Below are 22709 nucleotides of genomic sequence, written 5' to 3' on the forward strand. Positions count from 1 at the left end.
TTGGGTAAATGCGTTGCCAAGCGCGCTGCAGGCTTCATCCCATTTACTTTCCCGGGCAAAACTCACTATAAGGGGGAAGAAACAGGCTCCCACCAAGCGGATGCACCTGCCAGGTCCTTGAGGCCTGGGTGCACCCTGCGCCCAATTTCAGCATTGTTCCCTGGTTCTTGGGGTCCTGAGACCATCTCGTTCCACATCTGCCCCTTTCTGCTCCTCATTCCTTCCCCAGTTTACAGAGCTGTGGCTTCCTCGCCTTTCCCAAGCTCTCTTGCCCCCTCCTTCCTATCCTTCCTACTGGCGTACCCAGTCCCCCCGGGGAAGAGCCACCTTGCCACCTTGCCAAGGTCCTAGGTCTTCCCAGCTCCCCGCTCTCCCTTTTCGGAAAGGAAGTCCGAAAGCATGCTTGGGTCGCGGCTCCTGTTCCCGCGAAGAGCTGGACTCTGCACCTGCTCTTCTGCACCTTCCCACCTCTCGCTGTGTGACCAGTTTTTCACTGTGGTTTTCAGGAAAATGTAGAGAACAGAAGTGACATTGTTAAGCAACTTTTGTGAGAATTTAGGCTTGCAGATTTTTCCTGATAGGGATGGAGAAGCGTAGGAAACTAGTTGATGCCTACCTAATTAAAAAACAAAACAAAACAAAACTCAGATTTTTGGCCTTCACTTCTCTGAACCTTCCAGAATTTGAGTATACTAGTTTTGTTAGCTAAAACTGAAGACATGCATTAAAAAAATATAATACTTACACTTCTCCCTTTAATTTTGTCTCCTGAGTCTCATAACTGTAAATTTTTAGGGAGGACCAAGAGGCCTCCTGCACACCAACCTCAAAGTTGTGGAACTGATTGACCTAGAAGTTGATAGAAATATTGGAAATATTTATTGGTGTGCCTAGGGTTGTGGTACATAATGAGGGCTAGGTTTTGTGGGAACAGACTGAATATTCACTGATGATAATAAGAGGGCCACACTTGAAGGAGAGCTATCGCAGAAAGGAGTGTTTTGGTTTTAGAAAGGCATTTGCAGAGAAGATTGTTTGGTGATATTTGACTCCTAGGGCCGGTGGGAAGGTCAGTAATATGCTGAATAAACTCAGAGGTTTCCAGAGACGCAGGACTTTCATTGCTAACCCTGGACAAACCAGGACAAGTTGGTCACCTTACTGATTGTGGATATTGTGAAGTCATGGTCTGCTGATGACTGAGGAGCCTTTTAGAATGGACATGCAAGGACTGGCACAGCTGCACTACAGAAACCATGAAAGCAAGGCTTGCTCGTGCACTTGTACATGGGAAATGAAAGAGCAGCTGGCTCTGAGTTTGCCTTGAGGTGGAGTGTGGTGAAAACCAGGGCGTATGGCACCTGAGAGCACTTGTTGGCTGGACCCAACTCTCAGCTGGGCTTTTCTGACACTTCTGATCACATGATAGAGGGGCAGATTTAATTAAATTGTTTTTCAGTTTCTCTGTGAGATTTCTGACTTAATGGCAGGATGAACGAGATGTTACAGAATCATCATCTGCTGCTGTTCTTTTCGACTGTACCTTTTACAAAACCGTGTGTATTTAAGGCATTTTCTTCACTTCTCTGTCGATGAATGTTATTCTTATTTTCCTGTATTTCTCTCTTTCTCTTCCCCATTTCTATGTATCTGTAATGGTCTGTTTTTTCAAAGTGAGTTGTCATTTTTTCTACATTTATTATTGTAACTCTATAGTTGTTTTTCTTATTTTTCTGATGCGATTCTCCTCTTTTTTTTTTCATTTCTTTTGTGATCATGTCTAGTACCTCACTGTTTTCTTGATTTACCTTAAAAGTTGAGGATTCACCATAAGACAGGAAAGCATTGTGTATAGTGGGTGAAGTAAAGGAATCTGAAGGAAGGAGAAATCTGACAATTATAGAGTAAATTTTAGATGAGCTAAGCAGGAAAAAGAAGACCTTGAATGGTATGTTCTTCAATCAAGAGAACAGAAATAGGACAGTAGATTTTAGTGGATGGGACACTTACTGATACCTTAGCTAGTCTCCTGACTCTTGACATGAAATGTAATGTTAGCTCTGTTTGATAGCTGAGGGCACCTAAGTCTATGGGAGTCAAGTGGTTTATATAAAGTTAGAGTAATGGAGTCAAAGGAGAAGCAGAAATGAATGAGTGAGGATAGCATTGGGAACTGGACAGTGATTGAGAAGGGTATTTTTAAATTATGCTTTGGAAATAAGGTTTTATGCCAAAACTCTTGAATTTCTGTATTTAAGCTATACTGAGGAATGTGGTCATTAACTCCTTTTCTTCAGTGTGGAATATAGATGAGCTATGCACTTTAACATACTAGTGCAAACTTTTAAAATTACTGTTATTTGGCATCAATTTCTCCAAATGCTTTACAAACTCTGTCAGAAGGATTGCAACACGAATACTGTTCCTTCTCTTTTGGAACATAGTTCAGTCTGGGAAGAGAGAGTAGCTGTTTAATGTCTCTGTGTAACTGTTAAGGATTGAAGAGTGACTACATTCAAAATTTAACAGCTTTTTCAGTAAACTTCTAAAGGATTTTAAGCTAATTAAGAATCCCTACTATATTCATTTTCCTTTTCCCTTTTTAAGACTGAAGGTTAAGGAAGGCAAGGTAGAGAGACAGATGGGGCCATCATGAAGTTGTGGTCAGTAGTCAGGAATGAGGAGTCAGGAATCAGTGTTTTCTTCTCAGCCCTCCCCTTGGATGTGTGTTTCAAATCGTTCTTTTAACTTGTTTCTAACTTACTTTCAATGCTAAAACGAATGAAGGGATCTATAGTCAGGGAGCCCCAGTGTAAAGGAATGTGAGAAGCCAACAAATTCAAGGTGCAGTCAGTTAAAAGACTGGGCTTGCTGCTATTTAACTTTTTCAGGTTCAGGGGTCACCTTGACACCTGGGGCTCTGGTCCATGGATTTGTGACTAATAGGTTTTAAAAAAAAAAACACAGATTTTTGTTTTTGATCTCATGGAGCCTTCAGTCTATGACTGAAGGCCCTGATGTCCTGTATGCAGAAGGGGATGGAAAACACCTTTTAGGTTTGCCTGATGAAGTTACAGAGGATTTTGTAACACATGGCTGAGCCAACAGTTATTGCCAGCTCCTGTTGCATCACCATGATTCCTCTCTTGGGCTGAGAAGTGTAGGAAATTTCAGGGTGCAGATGTCCTCAAGGAGGTGAGCATCACTTTGGGCTCTCTAAGAGATTGGAGCAAAAAAGTTGATTTCCCAAACTGCATCTGGGAGGGAAGTTGCCAGCCTTCTTGGATGTGTCAGCACAGATTGGGAAAGAGAATATCATGGGAATGTGCAACACTTTGTCAGTGAAAATAGAGAGGGATAAATGGAGTGTCCTTTATTTAAGTTAACGTGAGGCAGGTATGCAGAGGCAGGGGGCAAAGGTGGAGGAAGGGCAGAATTATAGGTGACTGTGAGTTTGTAGGAATGAACCTTGGGCCAAAATAAATGTGCCCAGAGCTTAGGTACAGAGGTTCCACTGCCAGACAGTCACAGACTCAGATGCCTCCAGAAGAGCAGCAGTCCTGCTACCTGTCAGTTATGGAGCACTTTTCTTGTTCCAAACCCTGGTCTTAGCACTGCACATACATCCATCACTTGGTTTAGTTCTCAAAAAACCCTGCTGTGTTAAGGTCTGGAGCAGGTGTGGGGCCAGGAGAAGAAGAGCATGTGTGTCTGTCTGAGGAGCGGAAAGTCCTGTGTACCTGCCCTGCAGCCTTAGGTTTCATAGATCTCTGCTTTTTCAAGAGAAGCTGGAAACCCATATTTTTATGTGAAATCTCCTTGCTTTTCAGTCATGGCAATTAAAGCCTTTTTGTGGGGACGCCTGGGTGGCTCAGTTGGTTAGGCAGCTGCCTTCGGCTCAGGTCATGATCCCAGCGTCCTGGGATCGAGTCCCACATCGGGCTCCTTGCTTGGCAGGGAGCCTGCTTCTCCCTCTGCCTCTGCCTGCCACTCTGTCTGCCTGTGCTCTCGCTTCTCTCTCTATGACAAATAAATAAATAAAATCTTAAAAAAAAAAATAAAGCCTTTTTGTGGAGTGACATTTACGGTTTAGGCTAGAGCTTTGCTTTGAGCTCTGGGCATCACATTTTAGGGGGAATTTTTACAAACTCTGAGACAACCAGGAAAGTTCTGCAAGCCCCATCATCTGAGGCACTCCTGCAGGACTGGGGATGGTTTGCCTGTGAAGGATGGTGTGATCTGGGAGGTCAAGGGTTTGCTCTTCCTGAGGGCACTCATCTGGGCCCAGTCAGTGCAAGCAAAGGGAAAGTGTCTGTCTTAGAACATGTTGCATGAGGTGACCCAAGCAGCCAATGTCCCCCATAAAATAATTAGGGAATTGCTTTATGCTGTAACCTTCATGAACATCCATCCTGCACACTGGCCGGCACTTCCCTGGCTTTGAGGGGCTGTGGGATCTGCCCCTGGCCGTGGGCCGAACCTGTTCCACCAGCTTCCCCTCACTTACCATGCATCAGCCTGCCTGCCTGCCGTGGCCATTCTGTCTCTGTGGCCAAGGTTTGGGAATGGGGGCTTAAACTTAACCCCTTAAAGTATGTGTTCTTCACTCATGCCAAGTTATTACTGAGTCCTGCTGTTACTTCTGTTTGCATTCCTCTGCCCCAGGTGTTTGAGATTTTCCTATCTTCACTGAAGTCTCTGTTCAGAGGTCACCTGCTTTTGACCCCTATTGTGGCCAGCCCTCGCCCTCCTCCTGCCCCTGACCCTGCTGTGTTTTTCTTTGTTGTACTTGTCACTCTCTGGTATCTGCTTATTTATTAGAATATATAGAGGACGGGAAACTCTCAAGGCCTTGGGTAGTACCTGGCATGTGTGTGTGGTTGATTATTAAATGCTGTGTGTGAAGGATTGAGTTGAAGCTGTGCTGTCTGATGTGGCAGCTGCTTGCCTTATGTGGCTATTTAATTTAACTGGACTATATTAAAAATTCAGTTCCTCATTTGTACAATGTAGGGAGTTTGAGGGATTTGGGGGCTGATCAAGGAAAAAAGATATGGATATGAGGTGTCAGTGGCACACACAAGCTTTATTGGGTGACACTTGGACAGATTTGCTTGTGAGAGCATTATCTGATGGCAGAAGAAGGGCCCCAGTCCAGAAGGGGAGGTTAGTGAGGAGGATAAGAGAGCAGCCTCCTCTATCTAGGTGAGTCTCTGGGTCAGAGAGCTCCAGGGGCAGCAGCAGCAGCTCAGGGCCTTAAACCATCTAGGCCCTGTCTTATCAATGGGTGACTGCTGTTGGTGAGATTTATAGAGTATGCAAAACAGGCAGACTCTAAATGGCTAGAAGTTTGCTTGTTTGGCTATTTTTAAAATAACTTTGTCTATAAAAGTTTGAGTTTGGTGCTGGTGGGCCTATTGAGCTAATGGGTCTCAGCCTGTAGTGAGGAAATAAATAGTGTAGGGCCAGTATACTGGCAATCTTTGGCTCATGTAGATAACATGCTAGCCCAATTCCAGGTGCTCAGCTGCCACACCTAGCTAGTGGTTGCTGCCTTTCTGTCATTACCAAGAGAGTTCCATTGGACAGCACTGCTAAAGGAGTTTAAGTGGTTGTTTGTAAAACTTGACCATAGAACTTTCCAGTAGAGGCTGTGTCTCATGAGCAGCCAGGGGGATGCTGATGGATATTATCACCCAGTGGAGAGTTGGATGAGGTTGGTGGTATCCAGCTGCACATCAGGGATAACTGGAGAGCACAAGAAAAAAGGCTCCCCAGTCTCACGCTGGCTTGCCCAGTAAGAATTCCTGGGCCTTTTTGCCCCAGTCATCTGGTGTAGGCAGTCCAGGGACTGACCACATTTGGGAGCATTGGACTGGGTGGCCTCTGAATTTTTCTTCAGCTTTTTAGACTGATTGTAAGAGGGCATTCACTAGAACTCTGGCAAGGATTGGCTCCCAGTGTCTGGCTGCCTTTCTAGTTGGAAGCACCCGCTTTCAGTCCTGGCTGGACTTTTTCTTCTGGGGATCAGTGAGCCTTTTATTATTATGTGAAGGGGTAACCAGATGTTCAAGCAGCATGTCACAATCTGTGAGTTGGATTACTAAATTTAAGATTTTAAAAAATGTAAGCTACAGTGTGGTATAAGAGTGTACAGTATAGGAGTCTAAGACAAATGAGAAGGATGTGTTTTATGTGGAATCATGTCAGGTAAGGAGAAGGTAAAGTAGCATTTTGGCCAGTGTCACCACTTATGTTAATGACAGCTCTGTGGTGAAAGATTTTACAATTCAGTTTCCCCTAAGGGACTGCACCTCTCCTGGGCTGGGGAAGTTGGGGAGGAGTGATTACATCAGCCCCCTTTCGAGGACATGGACTTCCTTATTGGACCTTACCCAAATGATTTGTGCAGTGTAGCCTCACCATGTGCCTCTGTATTTATCTCTCTTGGGATTCTGCTTGTAAAAGAACCACAGGGTCAGCCATTCCTGTCAGTTATACTTGTAAACAGTCCTGCTTTACCATATAGATACTCTGTTATTTCTATTGTATTAAAAGACTTTAGGCCACTTAAAGAAAATCGCTTAAGTTACAGCATCCTAGCCTCAGAGTGGCAGTTTGCACAGTTGGGTCATTGACTTTTTTTTTGTTTGTTTGTTTTTTTAACAGGATAAAATTCACATATTTTTAAAATGTCCAGTTCATTGGTTTTTAGTATATTCACAAATTTTTGCCAGAATCACCATAATATAAGTTTAGAACATTTTCATCACTGTTAACACTTTTAAAAATTGAGGTAAAATTCACATGACATAAAATTAACCGCTTTAGAGTGTATACAGTTTAGTGATATATAGTGTTAGGCAACATGTTCTAGTTTCAAAACTTTTTCATCACCCCATAAAAACATCTTTTACCTATTAAGTAATCACTCCTTATTTCCCCCTCTTACCCAAATATCTATCAGGGAATGAGTGGATAAACCACTTGTGATACAGGCATACTTCTGAGAAATTGTGTGTTCAGTTTCAGACCACTTTTATCTTAATAATATGAGTCAAATGAAGTTTTTGGTTTCCCAGTGCATAGAAAAGTTGTGTTTATACTATACTGTAATCTGTTAAGTGTGCAATAGCATTATGTCTAGAAAACAATGTACATACCTTTACATTAAGTTAAAAAATAATTTATTGTCCAAGAATGCTAACTGTCATTTGAGCTGCTGACTGATCAGGATAATGGTAGCTGAAGCCTAAGGTGGTTATGGCAGTCTCTTAAAATAAGATTACATTTGACATATCGATTGGCTCTTCCTTTCACAAACAGTTTCTCTATAGCAGGTGATGCTGTTGATAGCACTGATATGACTTCTTTCAAAATTGGAATCAATCCCCTCAAAATCTGCCACTGCTTTATCAGCTAAGTTTATGTGCTATTCTAATTCCCCCATGGTCATTCCAAGAATCTTCACAGCCTCTTCACCAGGAGTAGATCCCATCTCAAGAAATCACTTTCTTGGCTCATCCATAAGAAGTGACTCTTCATCTGTGAAAGTTTTATCATGAGATTACAGCAACTCAGCCACATCTCCAGGCTCCACTTCTGATTCTGGTTCTCTTGCTGTTTCTACCACATCAGCAGTTACCTCCTCTACTGAATTCTTGAACCTTAAACTTGTAAAAAAAAAAAAAATGCAATGTCTGTGAAGCACAGTAAAATGAGATATGCCAGTATATACTTACAATGAAATAGTACTGAGTCATGAAAATAAATGAATTACTGATCTGTACTGCAGCCTGGATGAGCCTCAAAACATATGCTGAGTGGAAGGAGCCATTCACGGAGGTCACATATTGTATGATCCCATGTATTCGAAATGTGCAGAATAATGTCATGATCAAGTTGTTCTGAATTTTTCCAACTCCGGCCCTGAGGGCTGTAGGTCCTCTCTCTGTCTGCTTGTCCAGAGCAGGTGGCGTTGTTAATGGTGACTGCAGCTTTAGAACCAGACCTGGCCCTCTGTTGTGCTCCTCCAGTTCTGGCAGTGGGCTGTGGACACACTTGTCTTTCTCTGACCACTTTTCTCTTTGAAAAGTAGAGATATACATAGTTCCACCTAGCTAGCTACCCACATGAAGCATGTTGCTTGGCATGTTCTTATTGTCATTGTTTTTATCATTCTTCTTTTCAGACCTCTCAGCAGGTTGCATCAGCCTGCTGTCATGCAGTTTCGCAGCTGATCTATGCCATATGTGCATTTTCATGCACTGTGCTCTTGCACACTTGAGTGGCATCAGTCATTTGCATTAGAAGACTCTGTGGCCCTGGAGATTGGAAACAGGGCTGGGAGGTAGAGGTTGGCCTGAATTTTCTCTTCCTAGGGATCCCTTCCAGGAGCCTGGGCACCCTTGGCCTCTCCCAGCCAGGTCTGTGGGATGGATCACCTCCTTTCCCAGGTAGCAAAAGGGAAAGGCTGGCGACCTGGCATTTTGCTTGGGTAGGGTTTGGGCTCTGAGCCCTGTATGAATGCAGAGAGGGAAGTTAGGAAGAAAATTCATTTTTGAAGGATTATTAGAAGGAAGATAGACACAGAATAGTGTTCTCATTACCAAAGGGGGAAATGTCAAAGGCAAAAGGAAGTGCTCAGTGCTACTCCCTATACTGTCCTGCTCTGGAAGAGAAAGGAGAAGAAACCAGACTGCACCTTCCACTCTGCTTGGAAAGGGCCTTAGCTCGGCATCCTGGCTCATCATTTACAAGTTCTGCTTTCCACATTGCTGCAGGATGTAGTATAATAAGGATCTGCTCTCCTTCAGCTTCCAAGAACTTGTTTCTGACATCCTTGAGAGCCCTATCAGTGGCATCTTCGGTGTCTGTCTGTTTCCAACGATTTAGGCATCCTCTGAGATGATGTACATTTCCTCTACCATGCTCCTCACTGCCTTCTGAGTCCTGGCTAGTAGAGTCTTTAACATTTGTTTTTCTACTAAGTCTGTTTAAGGAAATCTGGACAAAATTTTCTGTCCTGCTTCTCACTATTTTTCCTTCCTCTATCTGCTGCTCAATTCCAAAGCTACTTCTACAGATTCAGATATTTGTTGCAGGAACACCCTACTTCCAGGAAACGAAACTAATTTAATTAGAAAACTATATTAGTTTTCTATGGCTGACATGACAAATGACCCCATACATCATGGCTTAAACAACAACACTGGATGAACTTGCAGTTCTGACTTTAGGTAGTCCCAGACAGTTCTCCCTGTGCTGAAGTCACGGTGTCGGCAGGACTGTGTCCCTTTCTGGAGGCACTAGGGGAGAATTTTCTCCTCTCTCCTCTTTTTCTTTCCCTTTGCTTTTCATTTCTACCCAGTCAAAACAGATAATTTATTTTCTGCCATTTCATTTATTAAAATCATGCATGTTTAAATTGGGCGGGGCATTGAGGTTACAAAACTCTGTTACATAGTGGGGAGCTATGGGCTTCATGTGAAGAAACCTGCCTGAAGTGGCATAGCTGGCTGTTGGGGAAGTTAGAGCTGGCCTTTAGGCCCCACATTTCTGTACTGTACCTGGAATCAGGTTTATACAGTGGAAGGCTAGCCTGTCAAGACTCAAACAAAACACAGCCCTTTGATGAAGTGTTTGTTAAGTGTGAGTCTTGATTTTTTTTCTTTAAGTCAACTTTTTTTTTTTTTTTGGAATAGGGAAAGATTCTCCACCTTAGGAGCACATGATTTTATTTGCTTGAAGTTAATCTTGATGTAAGTATATAATAAATTTGAATGCACTTAAAGCAAGTAATGATCCTATGAAGTAGCGAAGAGGCTAAATGTGCTGTTTACCACATGAGTAATGATGTCAGTGAGGATCGTTGGAGAGGTATTTTAGTTACCATTGGTCATTTGTCCAAAAACATCACACAAGATTCCCAAGGCAGCTTTTAGATCTTCCCAAGGCTTTAGTAGTGATGACTTGAAATTGTGATTGTATAGATTCTTTGTAACTGTCAGTATCTGTCAGCCCTCTAAAGGTAGAGAGCTGAGATTTGCTTCTGAATTCTTGAAGGTTTGGTGTGATTGGCAAAATGACTGGAGAATCGGACTCTCAGCAAGTTGTATTGTGTTCTCTTTGCTTCATGAATTTGTCTTTATCTCTTTTATCCACCAAAGCTGGAAATCTTAGAGACCCATAAGACTGAACGTTGCTGCTTTAAATCCATGTACTAGGAAATAGTGGCTTTTGGTAAACACATCTTCTCTTGTAGATGGGTGTGTTTGCATTACATCATCGCACTCTTTATTCCATTTTTGTGTTTACCAGTTCTTTGATTTGCCCTCTTGGAGACTCCACTAGAGGATTGAAGGTTCAGCTTATCAGACAATCTGGCAAATAACTGATAAGACTTTCCCACACAGCTGGAAGATTAAAAAAAAAAGAACAGAAGCATGTTTGCCAATCATAGCAAACAGTCCTAAAGTTTCATCACAAGCCACAGAGGTCAGTGGTCTCACAATGAGACCAGGCTAAAGGCCTGCTCTTGCTTCACAGGCTTTGAGACCAGCTGGGCTTGTCCCATCTCAGCCGCTGCTGATCACCTTTGTATATTTCATCTCTAGCAGCTCCTTTTTTTTTTTTAAATTATAATTTATTTTTATTTTTCTATAAACATATAATGTATTATTAGCCCCAGGGGTACAGGTCTGTGAATTGCCAGGTTTACACACTTCACAGCACTCACCATAACATATACCCTCCCCAGCGTCCATAACCCCACCACCCTCTCCCTACCCCCTCCCCCTGGCAACCCTCAGTTTGTTTTGTGAGATTAAGAGTCTCTTATGGTTTGTCTCCCTCCTGATCCCATCTTGTTTTACTTATTTTTTTCCTTCCCCCAACAACTCCCACGTTGCATCTCCACTTCCTCATATCAGGGAGATCATATGATATTTGTCTTTCTCTGATTGACTTATTTTGCTAAGCATAATACCCTCTGGTTCCATCCACATCATCACGAATGCAATATTTCATTTCTTTTGATGGCTGCATAGTATTCCATTGTGTATATATACCACATCTTCTTTATCCATTCATCTGTTGATGGACATCTAGGTTCTTTACATAGTTTGGCTATTGTGGACATTGCTGCTATAAACATTTGGGTGCACATGCCCCTTTGGATCACTATGCTTGTATCTTTAGGGTAAATACTCAGTAGTGCAATTACTGGGTTGTAGGGTAGCTCTATTTTCAACTTTTTGAGGAACCCCTATGCTGTTTTCCATAGTGGTTGCACCAGCTTGCATTCCCACCAACAGTGTAAGAGGGTTCCCCTTTCTCTGCATCCTCACCAGCATATGTCATTTCCTGACTTGTTAGTTTTAGCCATTCTGACTGGTGTGAGGTGGTATCTCATTGTGGTTTTGATTTGTATTTCCCTGATTCTGGCAGCTCCTTTAGTGGCCGTGTGTTCCGAGTGACCTTCTTGATGCTGGCTGTCTCCCTCACCGTTCCCCTGCTTGGAGCCATGCTGCTCCTGGAGTCTCCCATAGACCCACAGCCTCTCAGGTGAGCTGTCCTGGTCATTCTTGGGAGGGCTTGCTTCGCAAGGGTAGGGTGGGATAATGTCTAGGATACCCAATTTGTTCTGAAAGGTAAGTTACTAGGAAAGAGAGATATTTGTGATTTCTTTAATGCTTGAGTTTTGTATGGAATCAGATGTTACACAATATATGAATGGTATTGTTCATAAGATTTCAAAAACAAAAATGAAAAACCACATATAAAACCCAGAAAAATCCCAAATAAGATAAGTTTATGTGTTAATTAACATGAATTCATTTGAAGTGGCAAAAGCACACACAAAGGTTAAGTTACTTTGTTTAAATTTTGTTAAGTACTGATTTTTTCAAAAGCCTTATAATTAGTATTCTGTTTTTCCTAAGTTACCTCTCATTGGTGGGCATCTATGAGTAATGTAGTCCATTATAACTTGAAAAAAATAGTATTTACCTAGGACCCTATGCAATGTATTCATGTTTATAATTATAGTAATGCAGAGCCAGGCTCTTAATGGTGTGATGATTTATGACATTGATTTGAGCTTATGCCAAAGGGTTGTGCAATCTGGTTTGACAAGTAAATTCCCCTTTGCTCTTGAACTTTCCAGAGAGGTGAAGCTTTTGGAAGTTTATTTTAAGTGAGTTTAAAAAATTCAGGCAAGAACTGTGTCCCATTATAGAGTGAATATAACATTGAATAATGTGTAAGTGTTTTATAAATAAAAATTAAGGCTTTATGTTGTACTCAGTTCACTGAGAATGTATTCAGCATCTAGAATGCTTAAGGTAGGTAGCTGAATACAAAGATACAAAGAGGACACAGTTCTACCTTAGAGTGACATTTGTATACAAGAGTCAACTTTTTCTGTTGCTGGATTTAGAATTAGTAATGTATATGGTGCTGTTAAAACATAATTAGCTTGCATAAATTAGTTTGGGATTGGGTGAAGGCCTAGGCATTGTAGACCCATGACAGTGTTGACTTCAATTCCTGGTGTGTTGGTGGACCTCTCCATGTGTCTTCTGGCTGAGCTAGGCCCAAGGGCATACTTGGTGTCCTTCCTGGTGGGGAGGCTCTCAGGACACGTTGTGGGTGATAGGGGTTCTCTCTTGCTAAGCCCTGTCAACACGTAGAAGGATGTGGCTCAACCTACCCCAAATAGAAACTGACTTGGGGTTTTCTGAATAATCTAGTTGGCTAAGGTGGGAGTGTGAACCGTGTCCACAGCTGGGCATCAAAATCTGGACTGGGGAGTTAGCCTTGGAGAAGAGCAGGAAAGTGAAAAGAGCAGGGGAACATGGAGCTTCAGTGACTGGAGACCTTTGATCTCAGTAAAGGTGAATTTATATGTGGGAAGAGTGAAGAAATTCAAAGGAAAGACAGGTGTGTGCTCCTGACCAGAAACTGAAAGGGAAAGTGGCCCACTAATGATTTGAAATTGTACAAAGTACATTCTGTCTGTAGAGTAAATGAGCCTTGTGAGGAGGGGAGGGAGGAGAAGCCCAGTGAAACTAGGGTGGCTGACAGGGATCTTTCCCATGCTCAGACTTAGAAGGTGACTTGCTCAATAATTGGAAGGGGCAACCCCAAAATGCAGAACAAAAGCAGAAGACTGGAGGAGGTAGAAGAACAGAAGTGAGCTGAGGTTTGGAGGAAAATGCTAACAACAGCAGCAAAAAGGGCTTCTTTCAAACTCTGTTCAGAGCAAAAAGAGCAAGGAAGGGAAACACACTGTCTGGAGCAAGTGGGTGGTTGCAGTATTAACGCTGATGGGAGAGCAGAGCTCTCAGCTTCTGCTGCACCTTTGTTCTCTCCACCAGCGACTGCCGTGGGGAGCAGGATCCGGCCAGCTGGACAGGAGGGAGGATGACTGACGGAAGTGCCTCAGAGAGTCTACCTCTGGTGTCCATGTCCTCCGGGGGAGAGCTGAGACCGCACTCAGCAATTTCCGGGAAATCATAGAGAAAAATGAAGATGGGTGCAGGCCCCTCCAGAATGGACTATTATGCAGTTGGTTTCAGTTCTAGGGAGCAGTCACCAGGAAGGTTGCAGGGCCTTGTCAAAAACCTGCCATGCAAGGCACCCTTCTTTCTTCCTTGTTTGGAAAATGTTCAGACTGTGGTAGATAGGACGTATAAGACATTCTGATTCTTGGAGCATTTTGGTCAGTTCTTTCAGGATACATTCGACACATGAAGTTAACGGGACTTAATAAGAGTTAGCAGCACTTGGGAGTTAACAGGGAGCTGATAAGAGTTTATGAGTTCACAGGCTTTAGCAAGGGTCCATGTGGCCTGGCTGGCCTTCCTGAGGCCATTCTTCCTTGATGCTCCTGCTGCTCAGGCTGCAGGAGTTGGGGCCCTTTCTTGCCCATCCTTTGCATTTTCTCATATAAGTTTTCTTCTTGCCTCCCTATTGAGATAATACTCAGGCTGCTTGTTGGCAGGGATGGTGCATGATATACTGATTAGGTTGATGCTACAAATATTTCTCAAGGACTTCCTTTGTATGGGAATTAGGCAAGGTCAAGGATTGGGCAGAAGGGGGTGGCTGAGTCTCGGTTGTACTGTCCTCTATCCCTGGGCTGTACATGCTTGTCTGTATTGTTCAGTCTTCAGGTGCACCTTGGGAGGGCTGACCTTCCCAAGGTCAGAATTCAAACCTAGCCATGTCCATCTCCATATCCTAGGCTTTTATCAACAAAATATGCAGGTTGCAGCCCTGCTCTCTTCATTTAGAAGTAAAACTCGTAGCTTTATTAGGTATATACTTATCTAATAACTTTATTAACTTAATATCTTTTAATAACTTTATTAACTCCTAGTTAAATCATGATTGTTTTTTACTTTAAAGCAGGTGAAAACCATAACTGGGAGGCAGGGTAGAGTGAAAGGGGGGTGGGGTGGGGGAGTTTAATTCAGAGGAAATTGTGCTGTGTCCTAAGCACATGCTTGACTCAGAGGAGGCAGTAGGTGTTCTGCTGGAAAGGGAAGGGTTGGGCAAGACAAGGAAGCTTCTTTATCATTCGACAGCTTCAGCCACCCCTTCCCTTTTGGGTCTCCCACTCTGGAAGGGTGGCTAGGAAACTGCCCTGCTTGAGGACAAGGTAGGGTGGGAATTGGGAGATATTTTCCCTCTTTGCTCCTTCCTTCCCTTCCTCCTCCTTCCCGCAGTGTTGGTTGGGAACCCCCTATATGGCAGGTGCTTGAGATATAGCAGTGAAAAACACAAACAAATCCTTGATCTCATGGGCCATGTGTTCTAGTGGGGATAGACAGTATATGCAACAGAAAAGTGAGCAGCTACTAAGTGCCATAGAGAAAACAGAGTGTCAGGAACTGGGCTTTGGAGGGAGGTCTGGTGTATTATATTGGGTGGTCAGAGCAGGCCTCCCTGAGAAGGTGAGGGCAGAGCACAGAGGAGCTGGTGCCAAGGATTTAAGGGCGGGAAGTGCCTGTTAGGTCAGGAACTGGCAGGGAGGGCCCTGTAGAGGGCAGAGTGAACAGGAGGAGAAGACCTGAGAGAGGTGACTGGCCAGACTGCAGGGAGAAGGGCACCCCTGCAAGGCCATAGGCTCTAGCTGAGAGAGGGCCATTGCAGGGCTGTGAGAGCTGAACGCTGTGATCTGAATGTATTTCACAAGGTGCACAGTGCTGGGTTGAGGATATACATTGTAGAGAATATGGAGGAAGCAGGGGCCAGAAGATGGTGGCCTGGACCAGGGTGGTAGAAGAGGACATGGGGAGAGGACCTTCAACCACGTCTGCCTTCCGAAAGTGCCACCAGCAGGATTTGAAGGCTGAGAAGGACCAGCAGAGAGGGAAGATCCCTGGAGCTCAGTCTGTTGTCAGAGGAGGGGTCCAGGGCCCAGTGTAAGCTGGCTTCAGAGAGAAACCTGGCTGGGCCCTGAGAGGGACAGGCAGGAAGCAGAGAGCACCTGTGCTGGATGATAGGCTGGTGACACCAGGCCAGGACAAACTCTTCTCGTTTCTTCTGTTTTCGCTGTGAAGTAGGAAGTGAAGCTATCAGCTGTGGGATATCACCACCACTCCCCTCTGTCTTAGTTGGATTTTAATGACTGGGCAGACACTGAAAAATAAATGCCAGGGCATGTGAATCAGAGGGTGGGATGATGTCTAACCTGTGTCAGGGCATTGGACTGAGACTGGAGCTTGGGTAAGTGGAGGCCCTGGATACTCTCAGCTGATTACCAAAGTTCTTGCATTAGCCATAGTCACATTTTAATATTTTTTAATACTATGACCTTTTCTGATCTCCTAGAATGGTGTTTTCTTTAACCTTTGTGTTTCTGGCCACTAAGGATGTTATTGCAGTGCGCCCTCTTTATCAGAGTGGGGAGTTATGCATGAAGGGCCTCAGTAAACTTTCTTCATGTATTTCTTATAGACAAATCCCTATAATTGCATTATTTTACAGCTTCAAAGAACCCCCTCTCTTGCTTGGTGTTCTGCAACCAAATACGAAGTTACAACAGGCGGAAAGGCTGTTTGAAAATCAACTTATTGGGCCAGAGTCCATAGCAAATATTGGGGGTGAGTAAAGCCCTGGAACTTCAAGGCTCCCTGAGGGGGGATTTTGCCAGAGCAGCCTTATTGCACCCTGCTCCTGGGTGGGGGGCCTCTGGCTGTCCTCCTCAGCTGTAGACAGGACCCCTCAGCTGAGTTACAGGTTTTGAGTTCATGTTTGTGGAGCACTTCATTCTGTTCAAAGTGTTGGGCCCATTAAATTGAAAGGAAAAAGGAAACATACACCAATATTTAGCTCATTTATCAAAGGTAGGTGTTACTCGATAGGACATTTTTCTTCATTCAGTTTGTCTTTGCAAAGATTCCATTTCTGAAAAGAATACAAATGAGGGGCACCTGGGTGTCTCAGTCGGTTGGGGGTTGGGCGTCTGCTTTCGGCTCAGGTCATGATCCCGGGGCCTGGGATTGAGACCTGAGCTGGCTCCCTGCTTGTGGAGAGTCTGCTTCACTGTATCTCTCTCCCTCTGCCTGCTGCTCCCCTTGCTCATGCTAGCTCACACTCTCTTAAATAAAATAATCTAAAAAAAAAAAAAGAAAAAAGAATACAAATGATTTCCACTGTTATGTTGTTTTGTTTGTTTTGTTTGAAGCTGACTTTGGTGGGTATGTTTAAAGGTAACTTAACTGCTTCAGACTTGCCCAAACCTGAGAGCTAGACATGGATCTGGTTCTAATTCTTGAGTTTCTAGCCACTAGGCATTATCTGCTTTTTAGAATGAAGATTAAGCTCCAGAATCAAAAGACACAGTTACCAAGCAGTTGAAGAGCTGAAAATGGCTTGAGGATTTCTGAGCATCTTGCTGGGGCAGGCCGCCTCGTTGGGCAGTATGGTATGCTTCTGTGCGGCAGTGTTAAACTCCTGCGTCCGTGTGTGTGGCTTCGCCTTGGGCAGAGTATGGCGGTCCCTCAGTGGGATGGACCCCTTCTCTCTCCCCTGCTGTTGGATGTAGGACCCAGTCTGGTGCCTTTCTGCAAATGTTAGAGGTTTGGCTGACAGTCAGAATTGTAAGAGGGATAGGCCTTTCATGATAGAACCTTGTATTTCTCTTCAAAAGATACTGACGTTTATTAATATAACAAGTTTTGTTTTTGGTGAAAAACCAAAATTGATATTTAAACTGGAACTCCAAGGAGTAAGAGTGATCTTTTTTTGTTATCTTTTAAAGAGAATGTTTCTCTTGTCCCCTCCCTTTCCTCTTGGGCTTACACCTCATTGCTCCATGGCACCAGGGCTTGCCTTTTTCCTTAAAGGAGTTGGTTCTCTCTGTGAACACTGTTAGGCACAGTGGGGGTCTCTTACCCCCCCGCAGGTTTGCCTAGGCCCCAGGGAACCACTGCTTCCCATGTGCCTTTTAGAGTTGTCCTGGGGGATATAGCTGGCAGTGGAGGAAGGCACTGGCCTCAGGAGGATGCGGGGAGAGTAATTACCAATTAACCTGCATTTATTGTTTTAAATAAATTTTATTTTATTTTATTTTTTATGTTCAATTAGCCAACATATAGTACATCATTAGTTTTTGATGTAGTGTTGAGCAATTCTTAGAGCATTTTAGATTCATAGCAAAATTGAGGGGAAGGTACAGAGGTTTATCATATATCCCACCCCCCACCAGCACATATACACAACCTCTTCTGTTATCAACACTGACACCAGAGTGGAAGATGTGTTACAATAGATGAACCTACCCTGACATGTCATTAGGACGTGGAGGCCATGGTTTACCATAGGGCTCACTCTTGGTGTCATATATTCTATAGGTTTGGACAGGTGTACGAATGATGTGTATCACCATTATCATATCATAGAGTAGTTTCATTGTCCTAAAAATCCCCCCAAATCCTCTGAGCTCCATCTGTTTATCCCTACCATCCTGTAACCTCTGGCAACACTTATCTTTCTACTGCTCTCCATAGTTCTGCTTTCCCAGAATGTCACAGAATTGGAATCATATAGCATGCAGCCTATTCAGATTGGCTTCCGTCACTTATTAATATGCACTTAAGGTTCCTCCGTGTCTTTTCGTGGCTTCATAGCTCATTCCTTTTTTTTTTTTTAAATTAACATATAAAGTATTATTTGTTTCAAGGGTACAGGTCTCTGATTCACCAGTCTTAACACAATTCACAGAACTCACCATAACACATACCTTCCCCAGTGTCCATCACTCAGCCGCCCGATCCGTCCCATCCCCCTCCCCTCCAGCAACTCTGTTTCCTGAGATTAAGAGTCTCTTACAGTTTGTCTCCGTCTCTGGTTTCATCTAGTTTCATTTTTCCCTCCCTTCCCCTATGATCCTCTGTGTTGTTCCTCAAATTCCTCATATCAGTGAGATCATATGATAATTGTCTTTCTCTGATTGACTTATTTTGCTTAGCGTAATAAGTTCCATCCATGTCATTGAAAATGGCAAGATTTTGTTTTTTGGGTTTCTTTGATGGCTGCTTAATATTCCATTATGTATATACCACATCTTCTTTATCCATTCATCTGTTGATGGAGATCCAGGCTCTTTCCATATTTTGGCTGTTGTGGACATTGCTACTATAAACATTGGGGTGCATGTGCCCCTTCAGATCACTACATTCGTATCTTTAGGGTAGATACTCAGGAGTGCAATTGCTGGGTTATAGGGTAGCTCTATTTTCAACTTTTTGAGGTACCTCCATACTTTTTTCCTGAGTGGCTGTACCAGCTTGCATTCCCACCAACAGTGTAGGAAGGTTCCCCTTTCTCCACATCCTTGCCAGCACCTAGCCATTCTGACTTGTGTGAGGTTGTATCTCACTGTGGTTTTGATTTGTATTTCCCTGATGCTGAGTGATGTTGAGCACTTTTTCTTGTGTCTGTTGGCCATCTGGATGTCTTCTTTGCAGAAATGTCTGTTCATGTCCCTGCCCATTTCTTGATTGGATTATTTGTTCTTTGGGTGTTGAGTTTGATAAGTTCTTTATAGATTTTGGATACTAGCCCTTTATCTGATATGTCATTTGCAAATATCTTCACCCATTCTGTCAGCTGTCTTTTGGTTTTGTTGACTGTTTCCTTTGCTGTGCAAGAAAAGCTTTTTATCTTGGTGAAGTCCCAATAGTTCATTTTTGCCCTTGCTTCCCTTACCTTTGGCAATGTTTCTAGGAAGAAGTTGCTGTGGCTGAGGTCGAAGAGGTTGCTGCCTGTGTTCTCCTCAAAGATTTGGATGGATTCCTGTCTCATATTGAGGTCTTTCATCCATTTTGAGTCTATTTTTATGTGTGGTATAAGGAATTGGTCTAGTTTCATTTTTCTTCATGTGGCTGTCCAATTTTCCCACCACGATTTGTTGAAGAGACTTTTCCATTGGACATTCTTTCCTGCTTTGTCAAAGATTAGTTGACCATAGAGTTCAGGGTCAATTTCTGTGCTATCTATTCTGTTCCATTGATCTATGTGTCTGTTTTTGTGCTAGTACCATACTGTCTTGATGATTACAGTTTTGTAACAGAGTTTGAAGTCTGAAATTGTGATGTTGCCCACTTTAGTTTTCTTTTTCAACGTTCCTCTGCCTATTCAGGGTCCTTTCTGGTTTCATATAAATTTTAGGATTATTTGTTCCATTTATTTGGGAAAAGTTGATGGTATTTTGATAGGGATTGCAATAAATGTGTAGATTGCTCTAGGTAGCATATTTATTCTTTCAATCCATACAGCTCATTTCTTTTCAGTAATATTGTGAAAATATTTGTTCTTCCAATCCATGCAGCTTATGCCTTTTTATTGATGGTAATACTCCATGTGTGAATGTACCAGTTTATCTATTTACCTACTAAAGGACACCTTGGTTACTTCCAAATTTTGGCAATTATGAATAAGGTTGCTATAAACATCCACATGCAGGTTTTTGTGTGGACTAATTTTTCAACTCATTTGGGTAAATACTAAGGAACACAAATGCTGGATTCTAAGAATATATTTAGTTTTTCAAGAAACCATCAGACTATCTTCCAGAATGGCTGAACCATTTTGCATTCTGACCAGCAGTGAATGAGCATTCCTGTTGCTCTACATCTTAATCAGCATTTGGTGTTGTCTGTGTTTTAGATTTTTGACCATTCTGAGATATGTGTGGTGGTATTTCATTGTTTCAGTTTGCAATTCCCTAATGGACATATAATGTTGAGCATCTTTTCATATGCTCATTTTCTATTTGCATATCTTCTGTGGTGAGGTATCTAAGGCTATTGGCCATTTACAAAATTGGGTTCATTTTCTTATTGTTGATTTTAAGAGTTCTTTGTATATTTTGGATAACAATTCCTTTATCAGATATATATGTTACAAATATTTTCTCCCAGTCTGTGGCTTATTTTCTAATTCTCTCAACAGTGTCTTTCACAGAGCAGAAGTTTCCTTTAATGAAGTCCAACAACAGTTATTTCTTCATCAGTATGTCTTTACTGTATCTAAAAAGACATCACCACATCCAAAGTCACCTAAATTTTCTCCTATTTTCTCCTCTAGGAGTTTTATACTTTTGTGCTTTACATTCAGGTCTGTCATCCATTTTTAGTTAACTGTCATGAAAGGTGTAATGTCTGTGTCTAGATTCATTTTTTACATGTGGATGTCCAGTTGTTTCAGCACCATTTGGAGAAAATTCAGTCTTTGCTCCATTATATTATAATATATTATGTAAGATTATATTGTGAAACATCAGTTGACTAATTTATGTGGGTCTGATTCTGTACTCTATTCTGTTACATGGAATTGTCTTATTCTTTTGCCATTACCATAATATCTTGGTTACTGTAGCATTTCGGTAAGTCTGGAAGTCAAGTAGTGTCATACCGCTGGCTTTGTTCTTCAATATTTTGTTGGCCATTCTGGATCTTTTCCTTCTCCATAAGAACATTAGAATCAGTTTTAGGATATACAAAATAACTTCCTGGGATTTTGATTGGGATTGCTTTGAATCTATGAATCAAGTTGGGAACAACTAAGCTTTTTTGCAATATTGAATCTTCCTATGGATGGACCTGGAAAATCTTTCCATTTATTTAGTTTTTTAAAATTTCTTTTATCAGAGTTTTATAGTTTTCCTCATATAGATCTTGTACATATTTTGCTATATTTAGACCTAAATATTTTATTCTTTTGGGTGCTAATATAAATGCTATTCTGTTTTTAATTTTAAATTTTCCTTGTTCATTGCTGGTGTATAGGGAAGCAATTGATTTTTTTTTTTAATTTTATTTATTTATTTGTCAGAGAGAGAGCGAGCGCAGGCAGACAGAGTGGCAGGCAGAGGCAGAGGGAGAAGCAGGCTCCCCACAGAACAAGGAGCCCAATGTGGGACTCGATCCCAGGACGCTGGGATCATGACCTGAGCCGAAGGCAGCTGCTTAACCAACTGAGCCACCCAGGCGTCCTGGGAAGCAATTGATTTTTGCATAGTGTCCTTATATCCTGAAACTTTGCTATAATCACTTATTAGTTCTAGGAGTTTTTTTGTTGTTGTTGATTCTTTGGGATTTTCTACATAGACAGTCATATCATCTTTGAACAAAGACAGATTTATTTCTCCCTTATCAATCAGTATGCCTTTTATTTCCTTCTTTTATTGCATTAGCCAGGACTTCTAGTACAGTACTGTGAAGGAGTGGTGAGGGGAGGACATTCTTGCTTTTGCTCCTCATTTTAGTAGGAAAGCTTCTAAGTTTGTCACCAGTAATTATGATGTTAGCTGTCAGTATATTGTAGATGTTCTTTTCAAGTTGAAGAAGTGCCTTTCTATTCCTAATTTGCTGAAAGTTTCTTTTTCTTTTTCTTTTCTTTTTTTTTTTTACAGGTTGTGAAACATGATATATTTAGTTTCCTACTTTTTTCTCCATCCTTCTACCACCTAATTTTAACCTACACTACATTAGTTTAATTTAGGGTGAGTTAGATCCCTAGATATTTTTTCTTCTTCTTGTTCTTCTTCTTCTTCTTTTTTTTAATGTTAGGTTAGTCATCATACAGTACATCATTAGTTTTTGATGTAGTGTTCCAGGATTCATTGTTTGCATATAACACCCAGTGCTCCATGCAATATGTGCCCTCCTTAATACCCATCACCAGGCTAAACCATCCCCCCACTCCCCCCAAAACCCTTAGTTTGTTTCTCAGAGTCCATAGTTTCTCATGGTTCGTCTCCCTCTCCAATGCCCCCCCTTCATTTTTTCCTTCCTTCTCTTAATGTCCTCCATGCTATTCCTTATGTTCCACAAGTAAGTGAAACCTTATGATACTTGACTTTCTCTGCTTGACTTATTTCACTTAGCATAATCTCCTCCAGTCCCATCCATGTTGATGGAAAAGTTGGGTATTCATCATTTCTGATGAGTAATATTCTATTGTAAAGTTTTTATCAAGAATGGGTGTTGGAGGGGCACCTGGGTACTCAGTGGGTTAAGCCTCTGCCTTTGGCTCAGGTCATGATCTCAGGGTCCTGGGATAAAGCCCCACATTGGGCTCTCTGCTCAGTTGAGAGCCTGCTTCCCCCCCTCTCTCTGCCTGCCTCTCTGTCTACTTGTGATCTCTCTCTCTCAAATAAATAAATAAAATAAAATACAAAGGGTGTTGGAGTT

At 42.3% G+C, this 22709-nt stretch overlaps 1 protein-coding gene across 7 annotated transcripts in view; it reads left to right on the forward strand.

Moving 5' to 3' along the window:
- APMAP (adipocyte plasma membrane associated protein) overlaps nt 1-22709 on the forward strand; it is a 59220-nt gene that overhangs the window by 249 nt on the left and 36262 nt on the right. For all 7 annotated transcript variants that reach the window (XM_047744588.1, XM_047744585.1, XM_047744587.1 and 4 more), the window contains exons 2-3: nt 11449-11565; nt 15997-16112. In XM_047744588.1, coding sequence (XP_047600544.1) covers nt 11449-11565; nt 15997-16112 — 233 coding nt within the window. The remainder of the gene's footprint in view (nt 1-11448; nt 11566-15996; nt 16113-22709) is intronic.

The sequence above is a fragment of the Lutra lutra genome, chromosome 9, assembly GCF_902655055.1.
Source record: "Lutra lutra chromosome 9, mLutLut1.2, whole genome shotgun sequence".
Lineage (NCBI taxonomy): Eukaryota > Metazoa > Chordata > Mammalia > Carnivora > Mustelidae > Lutra > Lutra lutra.